Raw genomic sequence first — 14,719 nt, forward strand, 5'->3', positions numbered from 1 at the left:
CCAGTTTCTCTGGTCCTGTCAGATGGCTTGTGTTTAATGCAAGGGCTCAGACACCACAATGCCTTTCTGAACACCCCAGAAGGTGACCCAGACTGAGACAGCCCGGGAGTGGAAATGTATGCCCAAGCAGTGCTTACTCGCACATACGCTGATAACAGTCAGGTTTCTGTCTTTTATGTAGTTGATTTTAATATTCTGTATATTTATTTCTAGATACTGTTAGAAGTTGTGTAGCAAAGCTGTTCTTCAGCTGTCCCCTGAAGGGCCATTACTGCCTGTACAGTAAATCCAGTTTTACCCTCATCAGCCAGCAGCCTCCACTGTGGATCCACATCATGTTCCTCTTCCAGCAGGTGTGTGCAATACAAATTAGTGACACCTCTATATTGCTAAATGTGTCCTTGGAAAAAAAAAAATGTTTTAATGGTTAATCTCTTTAAATATGCATTTAATCCACAGTGCTTTGTGACTCTTGTGATTTCTCAGAAAGTCATTATAGCAGGTTGAAGTGATTTTGCAGTTTATAAGTTTTTATATTTATATGAAATGGAACAAATTCAAAATTTCTGGAGAGATTACGAAGTCTGGGGATAAAAAAGTGAGACCAAACCTTATTGTCCTCAATCAGGCAAAACTTCCAATAGGTCCCAGGTGCCTTGCAAATGAACGGGAGCATTGCAGTGGGTTTGCAAGGCAGCAGAATCAACCCCCAGGGCTGCCGGTGGGGTTAGAGGTGCAGCACCCACTGGAAGGTTTTACTGCAGACGTTTTGACTGAGCAGGATTTGCAAATCTGATCAGTGCTGTTCTCCTACCAACCCTAAAGCTATTTTCTCACATTAAATACCATTTCCAAATACAGCCCAGTATTTGGACATATGTGGACTTTCCTAATAGTTTATAAAAGGTATGAAATTGTAAGAGAAAACCCTACATTCACACTTCAAGATGAAACAGATGGGCTTTGTCCTGAAAGAGTAAGGTTCATTTTCTTAACCTATGTAGAGCTGTTGGCTGCGGTTCATCCTATCCTGATGCAACCTTAGAAATTCAAATTATTTATCTGAAATTTAAAACATGCATAGTGAGTTGTGCTGTGAGTTTCACAGCTCAAAACACTCTTCCCTGTGTTTGCTTCTACAAATAAATACAAAATAAGTTTTCCAAAAATGCAGGGTACCAGGAGGTGCTCAGGGAAGAGCGACAGAGCAGAGCGAAGGGAGAGCAGAGGCAGACGCAGGAGTGAGATGGGGCAAATAAAGGAAGTCAATAACTCTGTGAATGAAAACCTGAAGAAAGAGGTTTAATTTTAACAGGCCCTAGAAAGAATAAATTAATTATGTTATGTATAAACTGCACAAAAACGAGAAAGGAGAAGGCAGAGGTGGGTGGCAGAGCTGGCATGCCTGGCTCCCCGTGGCACAGCCTCCATCGCCTCTGCCACTGGATTTTAACACAATGACTGCTGCTCTGGCTGTGGTTCATGGTTAGAACCAGCTGCACTGGCAATGGAATCGCTGATCCCCATTTAATCCCTGCTGCCTAGCCTTTTTCTTACACTTTTCATTGAAAAGCCTCTCCCTTTAACCCCTTCCCAATTGACTTTGAATTTGACACTGCCGGTTCCATCTTTTCTCGGGATTATTGGTTCTCCATCTAGTTCCCAGTGTTTCTTTCCTTTCCCATTCCTCTGCACTCAAGTGCCCGTTGTCTTCATTCCCCATCCCCGTGCAGAGTCCTATTTCCTTTGGATGCTGCCCTCAAAACACTGCAGGTCCCCCCGTTTCCCGTGGCTTTCCCTGCCCTGCGCTGGGTAACTGCAGCTGCACTTTCTGAAGCTTTACTTTCGTTCTCGATGGAGTTGCTGTGCCAGTGCCCCCACCGCAATGCAACTCTTTGCAAACACGCTGTGAATGCAACACTTTATAGATGTTCTTTTATGTCAAAAAGTGGTTCCTGTTGTGTTGCACTGAGCGTTCGAGGCTGCTGTGCATCAGGATGGTGTTTCATGTCAGATAATTAATGTTTTTCTTTTGTTCAAAATCCTAAAGCTTTTAAGTACTGGATATTGAAGTGTTATTAAATTAAATACAGGGCACTAAATTCAGCCCTAGGATAATGTTATTGAAGCCTGTGAAATTGTGTAAGAGGTAAATTTGACATAAAAGGTATTTAAAGTGTGTTAATAATAAGTTAAATGAAAAGCTAGTGACAAAAATGTAGTTTTCAGCAGATCTGTGGTAGATTCACAGACGGATGATAATACATGGTTGCTGAAGATTTCAATACTACTTACCATATATTTATTTCTTTTTTGCCAGTCGCTCCACACTCTGTTTGATATTGCATTCCGCAAAAGTAAAAGCAAGAGAGACTTTCCCTCTGAGGTCTCCGGAACAGATCCTTAACTTCATGACCCTGCGTTCTATTTAATTTTAACAATATTAGTGAATAGAATAGTTATATCACGTTTAGAAACCCTTGGATGGAAGTTGTGAAATGGCAAATTATTACTGCAGGGCAGTAGGGAGGGAAGCATTTGTCCGTGAAGGTCTGAGAAATTGTCTTCCAGTTAAGCAATGATTAACAAAAGGAATGAAAATAAAAGAAGGAGGGGTGATGTTAGAGAGGTGATTCCATAGATAGGATGCTTAGTTCCACAGATTTGTTCGTTAAAATAATCTTGTAATGGTATATGATTGATGGTTTTATTTCTGTCATGGGGCGGGACAGCACCACACCGATGTGGGCGCACCAACAAGTCCGGAGCTGCCTGATGTGTCCCTTTCGAACGCCTTCCTTAGCGTCGCTCATAAATTCACCAAACACAGACTGGTTGTGCTGCCGTTTACTCGTGCTGGGTGGCTGTCTGGAGCTGCCTGCTTCTCCCTTTTCATTTGGACAAAATGATCTGTCTGTTTCTGACAGCTTAGCTGGAAAAAATGCATTGCCTGGGACACCATAAAATTCCTGGTTGAGTCTTACCGAAGGGTGTCTATTTGTTAGCTGGATGCCAGAGAGCGGGATTAGGGTTGTTGGGTTTCTGCTTAGAAGGAGAAGCAGGAACATCCTTCCAGGAATCCTGCATTAAAAGGACATTGTTCATATTGCAAAATCAAATACTTGAGATATGGAAAATCAGATTTGCTTGTGCACTCTTAACTTGGCTCCTGCATGCAAATGCATTTTTTAATTACAAGATCATGTAGCGGATATAGGAGAGGCAGAAATGCTAAACTCTCTCAGCTGCAGTACGTTTCTTGTAACATTGACTTTGTGTGCAGTTTATACAATGAAAAACTTAATGCTCTTGAAATACTAGAATAATTAAAGGCAGGTTAAGGTTGTAGCCTTGTCCTTTGAAACAGGGAGCTTTGTAGGTGAGAGCACCGAACCTCACGGAGGTTTCATCTTGTTTTGTGAATGTTCAGGGGCTGAAAATTCCTATTCTCTGCCAGGAAAATGTGTTCAATGTGTTCTGTGGAGTTTTTTCTCCTGCATTTCATCCCACTGTCTGTTCAGTGCAGTCGCAAATGTTCCACTGTTATTCTTCCCTGCACAGGGACTGAAAGTTTCGGTCAGGTCCAAATAAACACGTACAAACCTGCAGTGATGCTGAGCAACTCTTCACATTAACTGGAAAATGACCTATCTTTCCCAAAAAGATGCACGTCACTGAGATATGTGCCTGGTTCACAGGGGCCAGGACTGCTAACATTTTAGTAAGCTAGCATTTCAATACAAAAATGGTATACTAGTTGCTATGTGAAGTGCTACCTGATAATCTTTAGCGAGCCACAGACCTTAATGGCATGTAATGTACAATAAAAAAAGCCCCAGAGGGAATGAAATATTTGTGGATTTATCTGGTTGTGTGCATATTGATCCACCATAACTCCTTACAATGACATGAACTAATCCCTGGTTATTCTCGTGGCTGTACTGCTGTAAGAACAAGATGCGCTTTGTTAAAGGCCAAGTAAAAACCGCTTGAAATCCTGTTTTCAACCTTTTCTTCAGAGCTTGTTTGCAGAACCTTTGTCCATTCAGAGTAATTCTGTGCAAGTTCTTAAGGCCCTGTGGGAGAAGACACAGCTCAAGGGGACGCACAGTTTTGAAACTGCTATGATTCAGTCTACATTTCCACACCAAAAGGTAAGTCCTTTTTTTTCTCAGAAAAGGGAAATATAGAAGAGCTTCGCCTTGACTTTTAGAGCAGCTGTACAAAGACCTTTACAGGAGCTACAGCAAGTCTTTTCTGTGCTCAAACTGGGAAAAACCAACTGCCTTTCTCTGCCCCTTTCCCTTCTTTTCCTTAGTTCTGTTGTCTTCCAAGCATTTGCACTTAACTGCCATGCCACGTCCTCTTCTCGTGGGTGCCCATTTGGTGATCGGCAGTGCATGCCTCTGACCACCCTTTTATATGAAGCACTCAGCTCGTGGGGATGTTGAAAAGCGTTCACCAGCCATTATATTTTCAGCCTCTGCAGAGGGTCCACAGTGTTGTTTTGTACTGTGCTTTAGGTTTGTACTGTGTCTCCAGGTTTGTTCTCCATTCTCTCCTTTGTGCTTTATGTGCATCGTTCCTGATGGGATGAAAACTAGTGACACTACACATGCATTTTTTTCCTGGTTACAGTTTCAAGCTCTCTATTCAGATGAGCTGCCACTATGGACTGTTTGACAGCCACTTGGAAATTCACCTAGTTAGACACAGACTTGGATTTTATGGAAATGATCATTTGCACATGCACCATTAGTTACCCTCCATCAGTTTAAAAGATTACTCTTTCAAAGCTGTTTACTGTCTCTGGGATTTCAGCGAATGCTATTTCAAAGCTATTAATCGGGCTTCTTGGAAAAGGATACTGTAGGATTGTAAAACAAACATTTGTTTATTCCCGAGCATCTCCATCCAGCTCAATTGGATGACATGAATTGTCAAACGTGATTTTAAAATACTCTCTCTTAGAATATTGTGTGCTTGAAGGTGTCTGACTGAATAAGATTAATTTACTAAGGTTATGGCTGATTTAAGAAGAAGAGTTTTGTGTAGAAACACCTTCTGAACCCCCAAGATAATGTTGCATCGAAGTGGGAACTCCTGCTGTGGCTTGCGAGAGGAGCAGGGGATCCCCATGTCTGCGACCTAGCTTGTGGGCCAGTTTTAGTTAGACACAGTGGAGCTTGCAGTAAGTATTTTAGCTGCTATTCAAATCCTAGCCTGACTCATCCGAAGGCTTTAGAACTGCTTTTATGTTCAATAGTGGCTTAACTTGAGTCCATGTCAAGATCTACCAGTCAAAGTTGGAGCTGGTGGTCTGTAAAGGAGTTTGGGGTGAATAAAGAGCTTAGGAAAGAGCCATCCCTTCATGGTTAGGATTTGATGTACGGTATCATGCACACAAAGTCTACAAAATATGTCCAACGCACTAGAAATGTGATTAGTCTCCAGGGCTGCATAATCCTACTGCTGCTCAGATGCTAGCATCTGGCCTATTTTGGGAACTTTCATCACTCCATGACAGTAACAGTATCTCCGAGTTCCCAAAATAGCAGAGCAGAAAAATGAGATACTGATCTTCACTGGTTTACTGAATTAAGCAGTGAAGTGAAGTCTGGAAACTGCAGGAGCTGTGGATTGTCTAACAGCCTTCGGAGACTGAAGACAATCAGGCAGATGTAATACATCTGAAATGGTCAAAGACTTTAATATCCAGTCTTGTTCTTCACAGCATGCTGATGGCTTTACTTCCTTAGTTTTGGTTTTGCCTATTGATACAGAACCTGAGCTCATTTCTAGTGCAATTTCCATTCAGTTTACTGAGCAAAGTCCCACTGAGTTTTCCATGAGCAAAACCTAAGTCTGTGATAAGGAAGGTCTCCTTTAGCTTTTACATCCCCAAAAAATCTAGTTGGAGCATTCCCAGCATAACCTAGTCCTTATTTTGCTTGACAGATTTAATCTGTATTTGACAGACTGTAATCTGAATTTTTCAATTCAGAAATTCTTCTCATTGCTAACAGAACTTCAAATATTCTGAATTATTTGTAGTTGTTAACGTTATTCCTCTGCCAGTAGTGCAGGAAGGAAAGTTATGGGGGTGTGGTTGTTTCAATAAGCTTTCGGTAAATTTTAATTTCATAGAATCATAGAATAACCCGAGTTGGAAGGGACCCACAGGGATCGTCGAGTCCAACTCCTGTCCCTGCATAGGACAACCCCAACACCATGTGTCTGAGTGCCTTGTCCAAATGCTTCTTGGATGTTGTGAGGCTTGGGGCCACGGCTGCTTCCCTGGCAGCTGTTCCAGTGCTCCACCACCCTCTGGGTGAAGAACCCTTTCCTAATGTCCAACCTAACCCTCCTTAATTTGAAATGGTTTGAAATCTTTTGATGTAAATGCACTATCAACGTAATCTTTATATTTTATATTGAGTTTTATGTGTTACGTTTCCACAACGTCTGAATTGTTCTATCAGAACCGAGGAATTTCTGTGCTGTGAGGATGTGGGGAAGGTCTGACCCCCCAGCAGCCAACAGGAACCACAGCAAAGTCAGTGTTCCAGCGCTGCTCTGCAATCGCTCTGTATTTTGCCCTCCGACCCTGTGGCTAATCCTGAATAAATGAACTTAGACTTTTTGTCAATGTCTATTCTGAAGCATTTTGCAAACCTGGAGAAAAATCTTTTACGTCAGTGGTTTATTCCCAAGTAAATTCTGAGAAATATTTTCAGATTTACATCACTGTAAGCAATTTCTGAGTTTGGCCCAGGATGCGTGAGCGAGGAATTGCAGCGAATACATGGCTTACAGAAAGCATGCCGTGTTTCAATGGGCAGCCTGCTCATGCCATGAAAAAATATTTATACAATGAGGCTTAGGATGTGCCAGAAGTAAAACATTTCCAGATGTACATCCTTACAGATTTCCGTTCAGTTGCTTCATAGTTCTTTATCAAAGTACACGCAAGCCACATCACAAAAAACTAAGCTGGTTTTGAGCTCTTTTGCTGAATTCTTTGTGTTGACTCATGCTGTGTCAGAAGAGTGAGATTGTGACTATTTTATGAGAGTCTTTTGTTGAGCAGCCTTGCAAGGGAATAATTAACATTTTTAAGCTATTGTTAGTTTGATTCGTCCCTTGCCTTCATTCGCTATCTCAGTTTATGCAGCAGAAAGAAGAGCCGCATTTTCACAACAGGGTCACTGAAGTTTTCAAGATGATGGAGCACTTGGATGAGATAAATCTCTCCTCTCCAATTAGGCTTTTTCCCTGTGCTTCCCCTCCTGAAATAAGTGGCTTATTGCAGATTATATCAAGCGTACTAGAGCACAAAGTGGAAAAGAAAGATTGCTGCATTGATATTTCAGTGATATTTGTTCTTTTTCAGTCTGGACTTGGCTCATTGCAGCCACTAAAAGATTTTTCCACAGGATGGAGAAGCTCCAGGATTTCTGTTCAGCATGATCCATGTGCCCTGCACAGACCGATTGAGAGCAGTACCTTTGTTATTTTGCCCATTTTGTATCCTCCCAGGTGCTGGAGGAGGATCCAGGCACATCAGGGCAGGGTATTTTGCTGGCCCTCTCTGCTCTGCTGTCCCCTGCTCACAGGGCCATCTGCTCCTCCACTGGGAGACTGCAGCAGAGAGGAGACCTCAGGGCGCTGGGGTGGTCTGTCCCTCCAGAGGACTTGGCTCTCCTGTCCAGAGAGGTGCTGCTCAGGGTCTCGCACCACACACAAAGTATCTGGAGGGAGGCGAGGAGCCTCAGACTGTGAGATGAAAGACCAGTGGGGGAGTTGTGGAGAGAATCATAGAATTGTTTGAGTTGGAAAAGACCTTTAAGATCATCAAGTCCAGCCCCTAACCTAGTACTGCCAACTCCACCACTAAGCCATGTCCCTAAGCACCACATCTACATGTCTTTTAAACACCTCCAGGGATGGTGACTCAACCACTTCCCTGCACAGCCTGTTCCAGTGCTTGATAACACTTTCAGTGAAGAAATTTTTCTGAATAGCTAATCTAGATCTTCCCTGGCGCAACTTGAGGCCATTTCCTCTTGTCCTATCATTTGTTACTTGGGAGAAGAGACCAACACCTGCCTCACTACAGACTCTTTTCCGGTCGCTGTAGAGAGCGATGAATTCTCCCCTGAGCTTCCTTTTCTCCAGATGGAATAACACCAGTTCCCTCAGCCACTTCTCATAACAGTTTTGCTCCAGACCCTTCCTCAGCTCCATTGCCCTTCCCTGGACATGCTGCAGTTCCTCAATGTCCTTTTTGTGGTGAGGGGCCCAAAATTTGACTGCGTAGTGCTCCTGTTGCACAGCACAAGCAGCGAGCTAAATTGCTTGAATATATAGAGTTCCTCTTTGGAGGAAAATGAGAACTTTAGCAATGTATGAAGAGCTGTTACAAAGCAAAATAATCAAGTTTTACTCGTGATCCCAAGTTCAAGCCAGTTTGAGCGGGCTGGGGCAAGGCAGCCCAGCAGCCGACTGTGCTGTGGTGTGGACGCAGCCCTGGCCCCGGTGAACAGGCACGCCAGGCGTAAGGAATTGCACGCTTTGCATAGCCTTGCTCAGTGTGATGAACTTAATGTCCCTGGCAAGGGATGGCATTTTCCCTACTGACTGCGTAAGTCTGTGTTTTCTTTGGGCTGCTGTGTGCAGTGTTGCAGATCTGTGAAGACCCCATGCAAATAAATAGGAGTGTTTTCTGAGCAGTCCTGGCAATCCTCTTTGTGTTTGCAGTGAATAACTCGGTTGCTGTTATTTAACACCGATGTTTGTTTAAGTATGAGGTCATAATCTGTTTTAAAATTAAATAACGGGGTTTAAGATACACTGAATTATATAATGTTATTGATTGCCTCAAAAGGAGTATCCTCCAGCTTTTCTTGTGCTTGAAGCTGCAAGGATTCCTTCTGTAGGTTTCTCTGATCAAGTCAGATGCATCGTCCGTACTTCCCTGGCTTGTCAGTGGCAGAACAGCGCCGCGGTTAGCTTTGAGTGTTTTGCGTGAGCTAGATCGGTCCTGTTGTTGCTGGGTGTTTGGAAATGTTCATATTAATATTCGTGTTAAGGATTTGTGTTAGTGCTTCTCACAAGGGGCTGGGTACAGAGCCACTATTCTTTCTTTAAAAAGAAAAATAAAGTGGACCCCTGCCCTTATCTCCTGCTCTGATGGGGGATCCAGTTGGACAAGGGGACGGCCCCAGCACGGTGGGAAAAGACCACTGCCTTGTGGATTGTTAAAAACAGTCCTGAGAGGGGGCTGGAGGTACTAAAGACAGTTCAGCTGGTGGGAAATGTGCTGGGCGGCACCGCTGAACCCGCTGCTGGCTGCTGTGTCGAAGAGGCAAATAAAATCCCAGACCAGTCCTCTGCCTCCTACAGACTTGTTATAGATATCAAAGCTGATGATGATGATAGGGAGATAGATCCTGCTTAAGCACATTTGCCCTGGCAGGTTGTTTGCCCACAGGAGATACATGGAAGAGGATACTCGCCGGCGCCCGCTGCATATCCCTCTGTGATTTTGGGTTATGAGCTGTTAACTGTGAGTGGTTTAACTCCTGAATGAGTTTATTTTTTCTCGTTATTGGCCTAGGACCTGGACCACGTGCAGCTGCACCTGGAAGAAGTGAGGTTCTTTGATTTATTCGGCTACAGCGAGGAAGCAGGAACTTGGCAGTGTTTCATGTGCAATAACCCTGAAAAAGCAACGGGTGAGTGGTCTGCCTTCGTTGCTGGTGGGCTGCGTGCGGTGATGGAGCTGGGGAGGGAGGGGGATGGAGCGAAGCTCACAGATAACGTGGTGTCTTCGATGATGGTGGCAGCAGAGGTTGGGGGAAAGGGAAAGTACGTTTTCCAGCATAGCACAGGCAGCGTCTGTATCAGCTGGAATTCTTCATTAAACTCCTCTTGTCTCAGCATCGCTAGTGAGATACAGAGTCGAGCACAAACCTTACCCGGCTGAGGGAACTGGGGGTTGTTTGGCCTAGAGAAGAGGAGGTGGAGGGGAGACCTTATCACTGTCTACAACTACCTGAAAGGAGATTGCAGGGAGGTGAGTGTTGGTCTCTTCTCCCAAGCGATAGGTGATAGGACAAGAGGGAGTGGCCTCAAGCTGCACCAGGGGAGGATCAGATTGGACGTCAGGGAAAACTTCTTCACAGAAAGGGTTATCAAGCACTGGCAGAAGCTGCGCAGGGAGGTGGTTGAGTCCCCATCCCCAGAGATATTTAAAAGACAGGTAGATGAAGTGCTTAGGGACATGGATTTAGCAGTGGACAGATACGATTGGACTTGATGATCTCAAAGATCTTTTCCAGCCTAGGGATTCTATGATTCTATTGTGTATGCTTACAGTGTTACAATCCAAAATTAATAGAGACTCATAAATCTCCTAACCCTATAGTACACATCTTTTTAGGAACAAAGCAATGCCTAAGAGCAGCCATAACACTCCAGCTATATTAGAAAACAAGATGAGCAGAAAATATGCTTTTTCCCAGGTAAAGGATTCTGGTGACCTTTTTTTGAAAGCCTTTTAAGCCTTCTGATACCATGTGTTTTAAATCAGTGTACTGTGCACTGAAATTTGGAGGAATGGCATTTTTCTTAGATGTTTTTTGCCCCTCTGTAAAAGCCTGCACTGTTTTGGCCAAGAATTTTGAATATTTTTGGCCAACCCTTTGAATAATTGACTGTTTGAGCTATTTAATTTAACAGCTAGCATCTGTTTACATTTCATCAACCCTGAATTTAGTAAATCTTGCAAGAGTGGCACAGCCTCTGCTGCAGGCCAGGCTGCCCGTGCTCATTTCATGGGTGTCTGACCATCTTCTTCCTTCCACAACTCTCATGGGACTCAATGACCATAAAAGAAACCATGCTTTGAGCTGAAATTTCATCTCAGTACCATGGTCTTACTATGGTTTGTCCATCACGAGTGATAAACGTATGTCAGGTTACAAGAAAAATTAGGTTCTTAAAATTTCAAAGCTAAATAAAATAACTTTGTTATTTTCCGGATTTTCAAAGATTTTTTAACTAGTCCAAAAAGGGGAGAGTTTGAGGCAAATTATTGATTCTGCTGGTAGGGCGGCCGTATTAGAGCCTACAGACCAGAGGAAGGTGGCAAAGGCACCTCGGGCATGACGTAGGGCACCGTTTTCTTGTTGATGCCATAGGCTTTGCTGATGACACTAGTCTGGAGACATCAAAGGGCAGCTGACACCTTGCTTCCCTGTTGCTCTCCTGCCAAAGCATTGCATCCTCCAAGGAGAGGTGTAAGAAGGGCTGGAAGCGTGTTGTGATGTGGGCCAGTCTGAGTGGCACAGCACCATGGCTGTGCTGCCAGGAGCGCGGTGTTGGGTCTGGAACCCAGAACCCACCGATACTACTAGTATAGAGCTAATATTTTCAAATGGGTCTGAGCTCAAGGTAAACAGCAATAAAAGCGTGCGAGAGCAATTCCCAGTGAGCTCTCCAGGGCTCTTTGGTTAGCACAAGAGCTTATGAGAGTGAGGACTGTCTCTGTACCACTGACAAGAGGCTCTTGAGTCTGTTTGCAGAGCACTTGAGCTGACATCTCGGGCAACGTACGCTGTGTACTCTGCCTGACACCAGCAGTTCTCGGGAAGTGGGAGCTTAACGCCCGCCGTGGAGTGCCTGCGGCAGGGGGCTGGCGCACTGCCTCTCTCTCTTATTCATCATTGTTCCAGGCTGTTGAAAAATCACGTTGTAGGTTGTAGATTTGGGGTCACAATATCCTACAGAGAGGAGCGAGAAGGTTGCATCCCTTCTAAGGGTTCACCGTTTCCCCTAGCTCTGTGAGATGTGTGCAATAAAGTGCATGTGCTGATCCCCCTTCCCTGGCTGTGTAAACATGGTTCTCCGTTTACACAGGGACAGAGGGGATTGCTATATTCCAAGCTCTGCCCTCCAGCTGGAGTGGTTTCCACCTGGCAGTGCAGCAGTTCTGCCCTTCCCAAGAAGTGCCAAACTCCGCTCTGGGTGTGTGAGTGCAGGAGCGCTTGTCCAGCTGGGTGAGGGAGGGCTGTCCTCATCGCCCCCCCAGCTGCACAGGGGGACAGGAGCTTGTCCGGGAGGCTGGGCATAAATTAGGCTTTCATTTCTATAAGCTGGTACTTGCAAATTATACTGCCCCTCCTAGCAGTGGAAAAGAAAAATCATTTCTTTTCAAATTTGCCTTTTTTTTCTGGTTTTTATCTGTATGATGTCAACTAAAACCCAATGTAAAAAAAATGCAAATACGGGCACTAAGGCGTTAAGTGAAATGCTGCCTTCTCAGCAGATGTAATAACTTGAAACTCTGCTTTCTTCTTCTGAAGTACCACGAGCACTCAAGAGCACGGAGGATGCTTGGACATTGGAAGGTCTTCCCTCCTCAAGCACTGAAGGTACCAAGAGTGGTGCCTGGAGTCTGCAGGGTTCTCGCTGCCCATAGGTCCTCCCGCCTCTCCTCTGCTTAAAGGTTTCCACCCTGTCCTCCTCCTGCCCAGCCGCTGGGCTCTCCCTTCTGCCATAGCCCAGGAGAGGAGGGAAAGGACTTTGATAAGTGTCAGCATCATTGATAGGTGTTTTAGAGCCAGGGCTGAGAGTTCAGGGATGCCTTTGAGGATGGTCAAGAGAAGGAGGAACTGGGAACAGATTATTTTTGGACTGTAATTGTCCTTTCTACAAGCAATTACTCTCTGTCTCAGTTTAAAGAAAATTTTGTGAGAAAGGCACGATGAATATCACAATTTGCTTCTCAGCTGTCAAAACCTTTAGAAGGCCAAGAGAATAACAAACTGGATGAGTCATATGGAAGCTCAGGTGTAAGAAAAGAACATGGGACACAGTGCTGAATGGAATAAAAGTCTGCAGGTGAATGACGGAGTGACCTTGGAATTGGTGATGTAGAGCTATGGAAGCTAGGAAAAGTCATACCAGATGGGAGACACTCCAGGTCTTTTGGGGTTTATAAGATCTGACACCAGAAGGAGGATTCAGAGGTCTCCTTAAATTGGTAAGAAATGTAAAGTCTGTAAAACATCTTTTATTTGCGTTCCATCATGAGACAGACCCTTCTAAATCTCAAATATTTTTGAAAGCTGAGAAAGTAATTTCTCCCTCTCAGCAATGCTATTTAGCAACTAAATTCTTCTTAAAAAAGGAATTCAGAGACAAATTCTTTTCTATTATTGTCTTTTGTTTTTTGTTAAAGCTGGAGTTTGTTGCATTTTTCGGATGCCGTGTTGCAAGATTCCACTTATCCTCCGGACTTAGGAAATCATTATGCCTTAAAGCCTCAATCGTGCCTTAGGATTCCAGATCAATGATGGTTTTTTTGAATGTAGCTGGGAGGTTTTTTTGGAGCCAGACTACACTTGGAGGCTGAGTTTGGGAGGAAAGAGGCAACTTAAGCAACATGCTGGATGTACCCAAAGTGAAGATTAACCCAGAGAAAGCCTGAATATGTCTCATGCATTCTTCTCATTGCAAAGCGTTTTTTATACAACCACGCTTTTCCAGAATTGCTGTTAAATCTTCCTGAGTTGTTTTTTCCTGCCACCCCTGAGCCAAGGGGAAAGAGCATTCCCACAAATCCTTCTCCTCTGCTCAGACGCAGGTATGTGCCCTGGCTGCAGCTGGTCTCAGAGCTGGGAAAACCAGGCTATGCTATTTTTCTTTTAAATTACAACCATTCAGGCACAGATATAAGGCATTTGAAATGCTGGTAAGTGCAGTGTGTGCCTCTTGTTAGGAAAAGCTGGCCTTAAAGAGCCTCATTTCAACATAACCTCCTGTATTGACAGTTGGTTTCACAAGCTCTTGCACAAAAAAAAAATTCAGTAAAACCACTTGATAGCCGGAGAGGGAATTGCAGCACATTCCCTATTCTGGAAGCTCACAAAGAAATTGCAGTAATCCCTGTGGGCTGCAGAAGAGACGTTGTGCCCACGGGCAATGATTCGGGTAAAAACCGAGGGGGGATGTGTGTGAATTCCTCTTTAAAAAAGCAATTCACTCAGAATAGTCGACACCATATTAACTTCTGAATACATTTATCTTTTGCTAGCAGTGGTGATTATCTGGTGAACTGAAATATCCCAGCTATAATGCTTCCTTGAAAATTATAAAAAGGGGCATTCAGTAATGTGCTCCTTCCAGGTTTTCAACAAAACCGAATGTGATGATTAATGAGAGTGAGTGAATTCGTATTCTCTTAGGTTAATTGCATTTATCTTCGGCTGCTTGCCACCCACACATTCCATTCTTTCAAGTTAAGAGGAGTTTATTATCATTGAGATCAGTCATGATTGGACTGAATTTTTGTGGATGATTTTACGTTTCATCAAATGCAAGATTTAATGCTTTGTTTTTATCTGTCGAGTTCATCTTGGAAGAGTTGGGAGGTTTTTTTTACTGATTATTCAGCACCCAAACAACTTAAAGCTTGATGCATTGCGATTCTGGAAAGAAAGCGAGACACAGTTAATAGAAAATAATTCCAATGGACACTCACATCAATGGGTGCTATTTAGGGTTAAACTGATTTTGGAATTAGTATCTCTATATTGAGTCGGTTTCAGAAGCAATGGGTAATATTTTTTCATTTTGAGTTTGGGTAATATTTTTAGCTTTAGTGTGTGTTCTGTAGGAAAAAAAGTCATGACAAATGTATATTTTAGGATTT

The 14,719-nt window shown here is 43.7% G+C and overlaps 1 protein-coding gene across 12 annotated transcripts in view; it reads left to right on the forward strand.

The window, feature by feature from the left end:
- Positions 1-14,719, forward strand: part of VEPH1 (ventricular zone expressed PH domain containing 1) — a 95,238-nt gene that overhangs the window by 67,002 nt on the left and 13,517 nt on the right. For all 12 annotated transcript variants that reach the window (XM_054074414.1, XM_054074417.1, XM_054074408.1 and 9 more), the window contains 3 exons: positions 214-353; positions 4,020-4,154; positions 9,620-9,737. In XM_054074414.1, the coding sequence (XP_053930389.1) occupies positions 214-353; positions 4,020-4,154; positions 9,620-9,737 (393 nt within the window). The remainder of the gene's footprint in view (positions 1-213; positions 354-4,019; positions 4,155-9,619; positions 9,738-14,719) is intronic.

This window comes from Cuculus canorus, chromosome 9 (assembly GCF_017976375.1).
Source record: "Cuculus canorus isolate bCucCan1 chromosome 9, bCucCan1.pri, whole genome shotgun sequence".
NCBI lineage: Eukaryota > Metazoa > Chordata > Aves > Cuculiformes > Cuculidae > Cuculus > Cuculus canorus.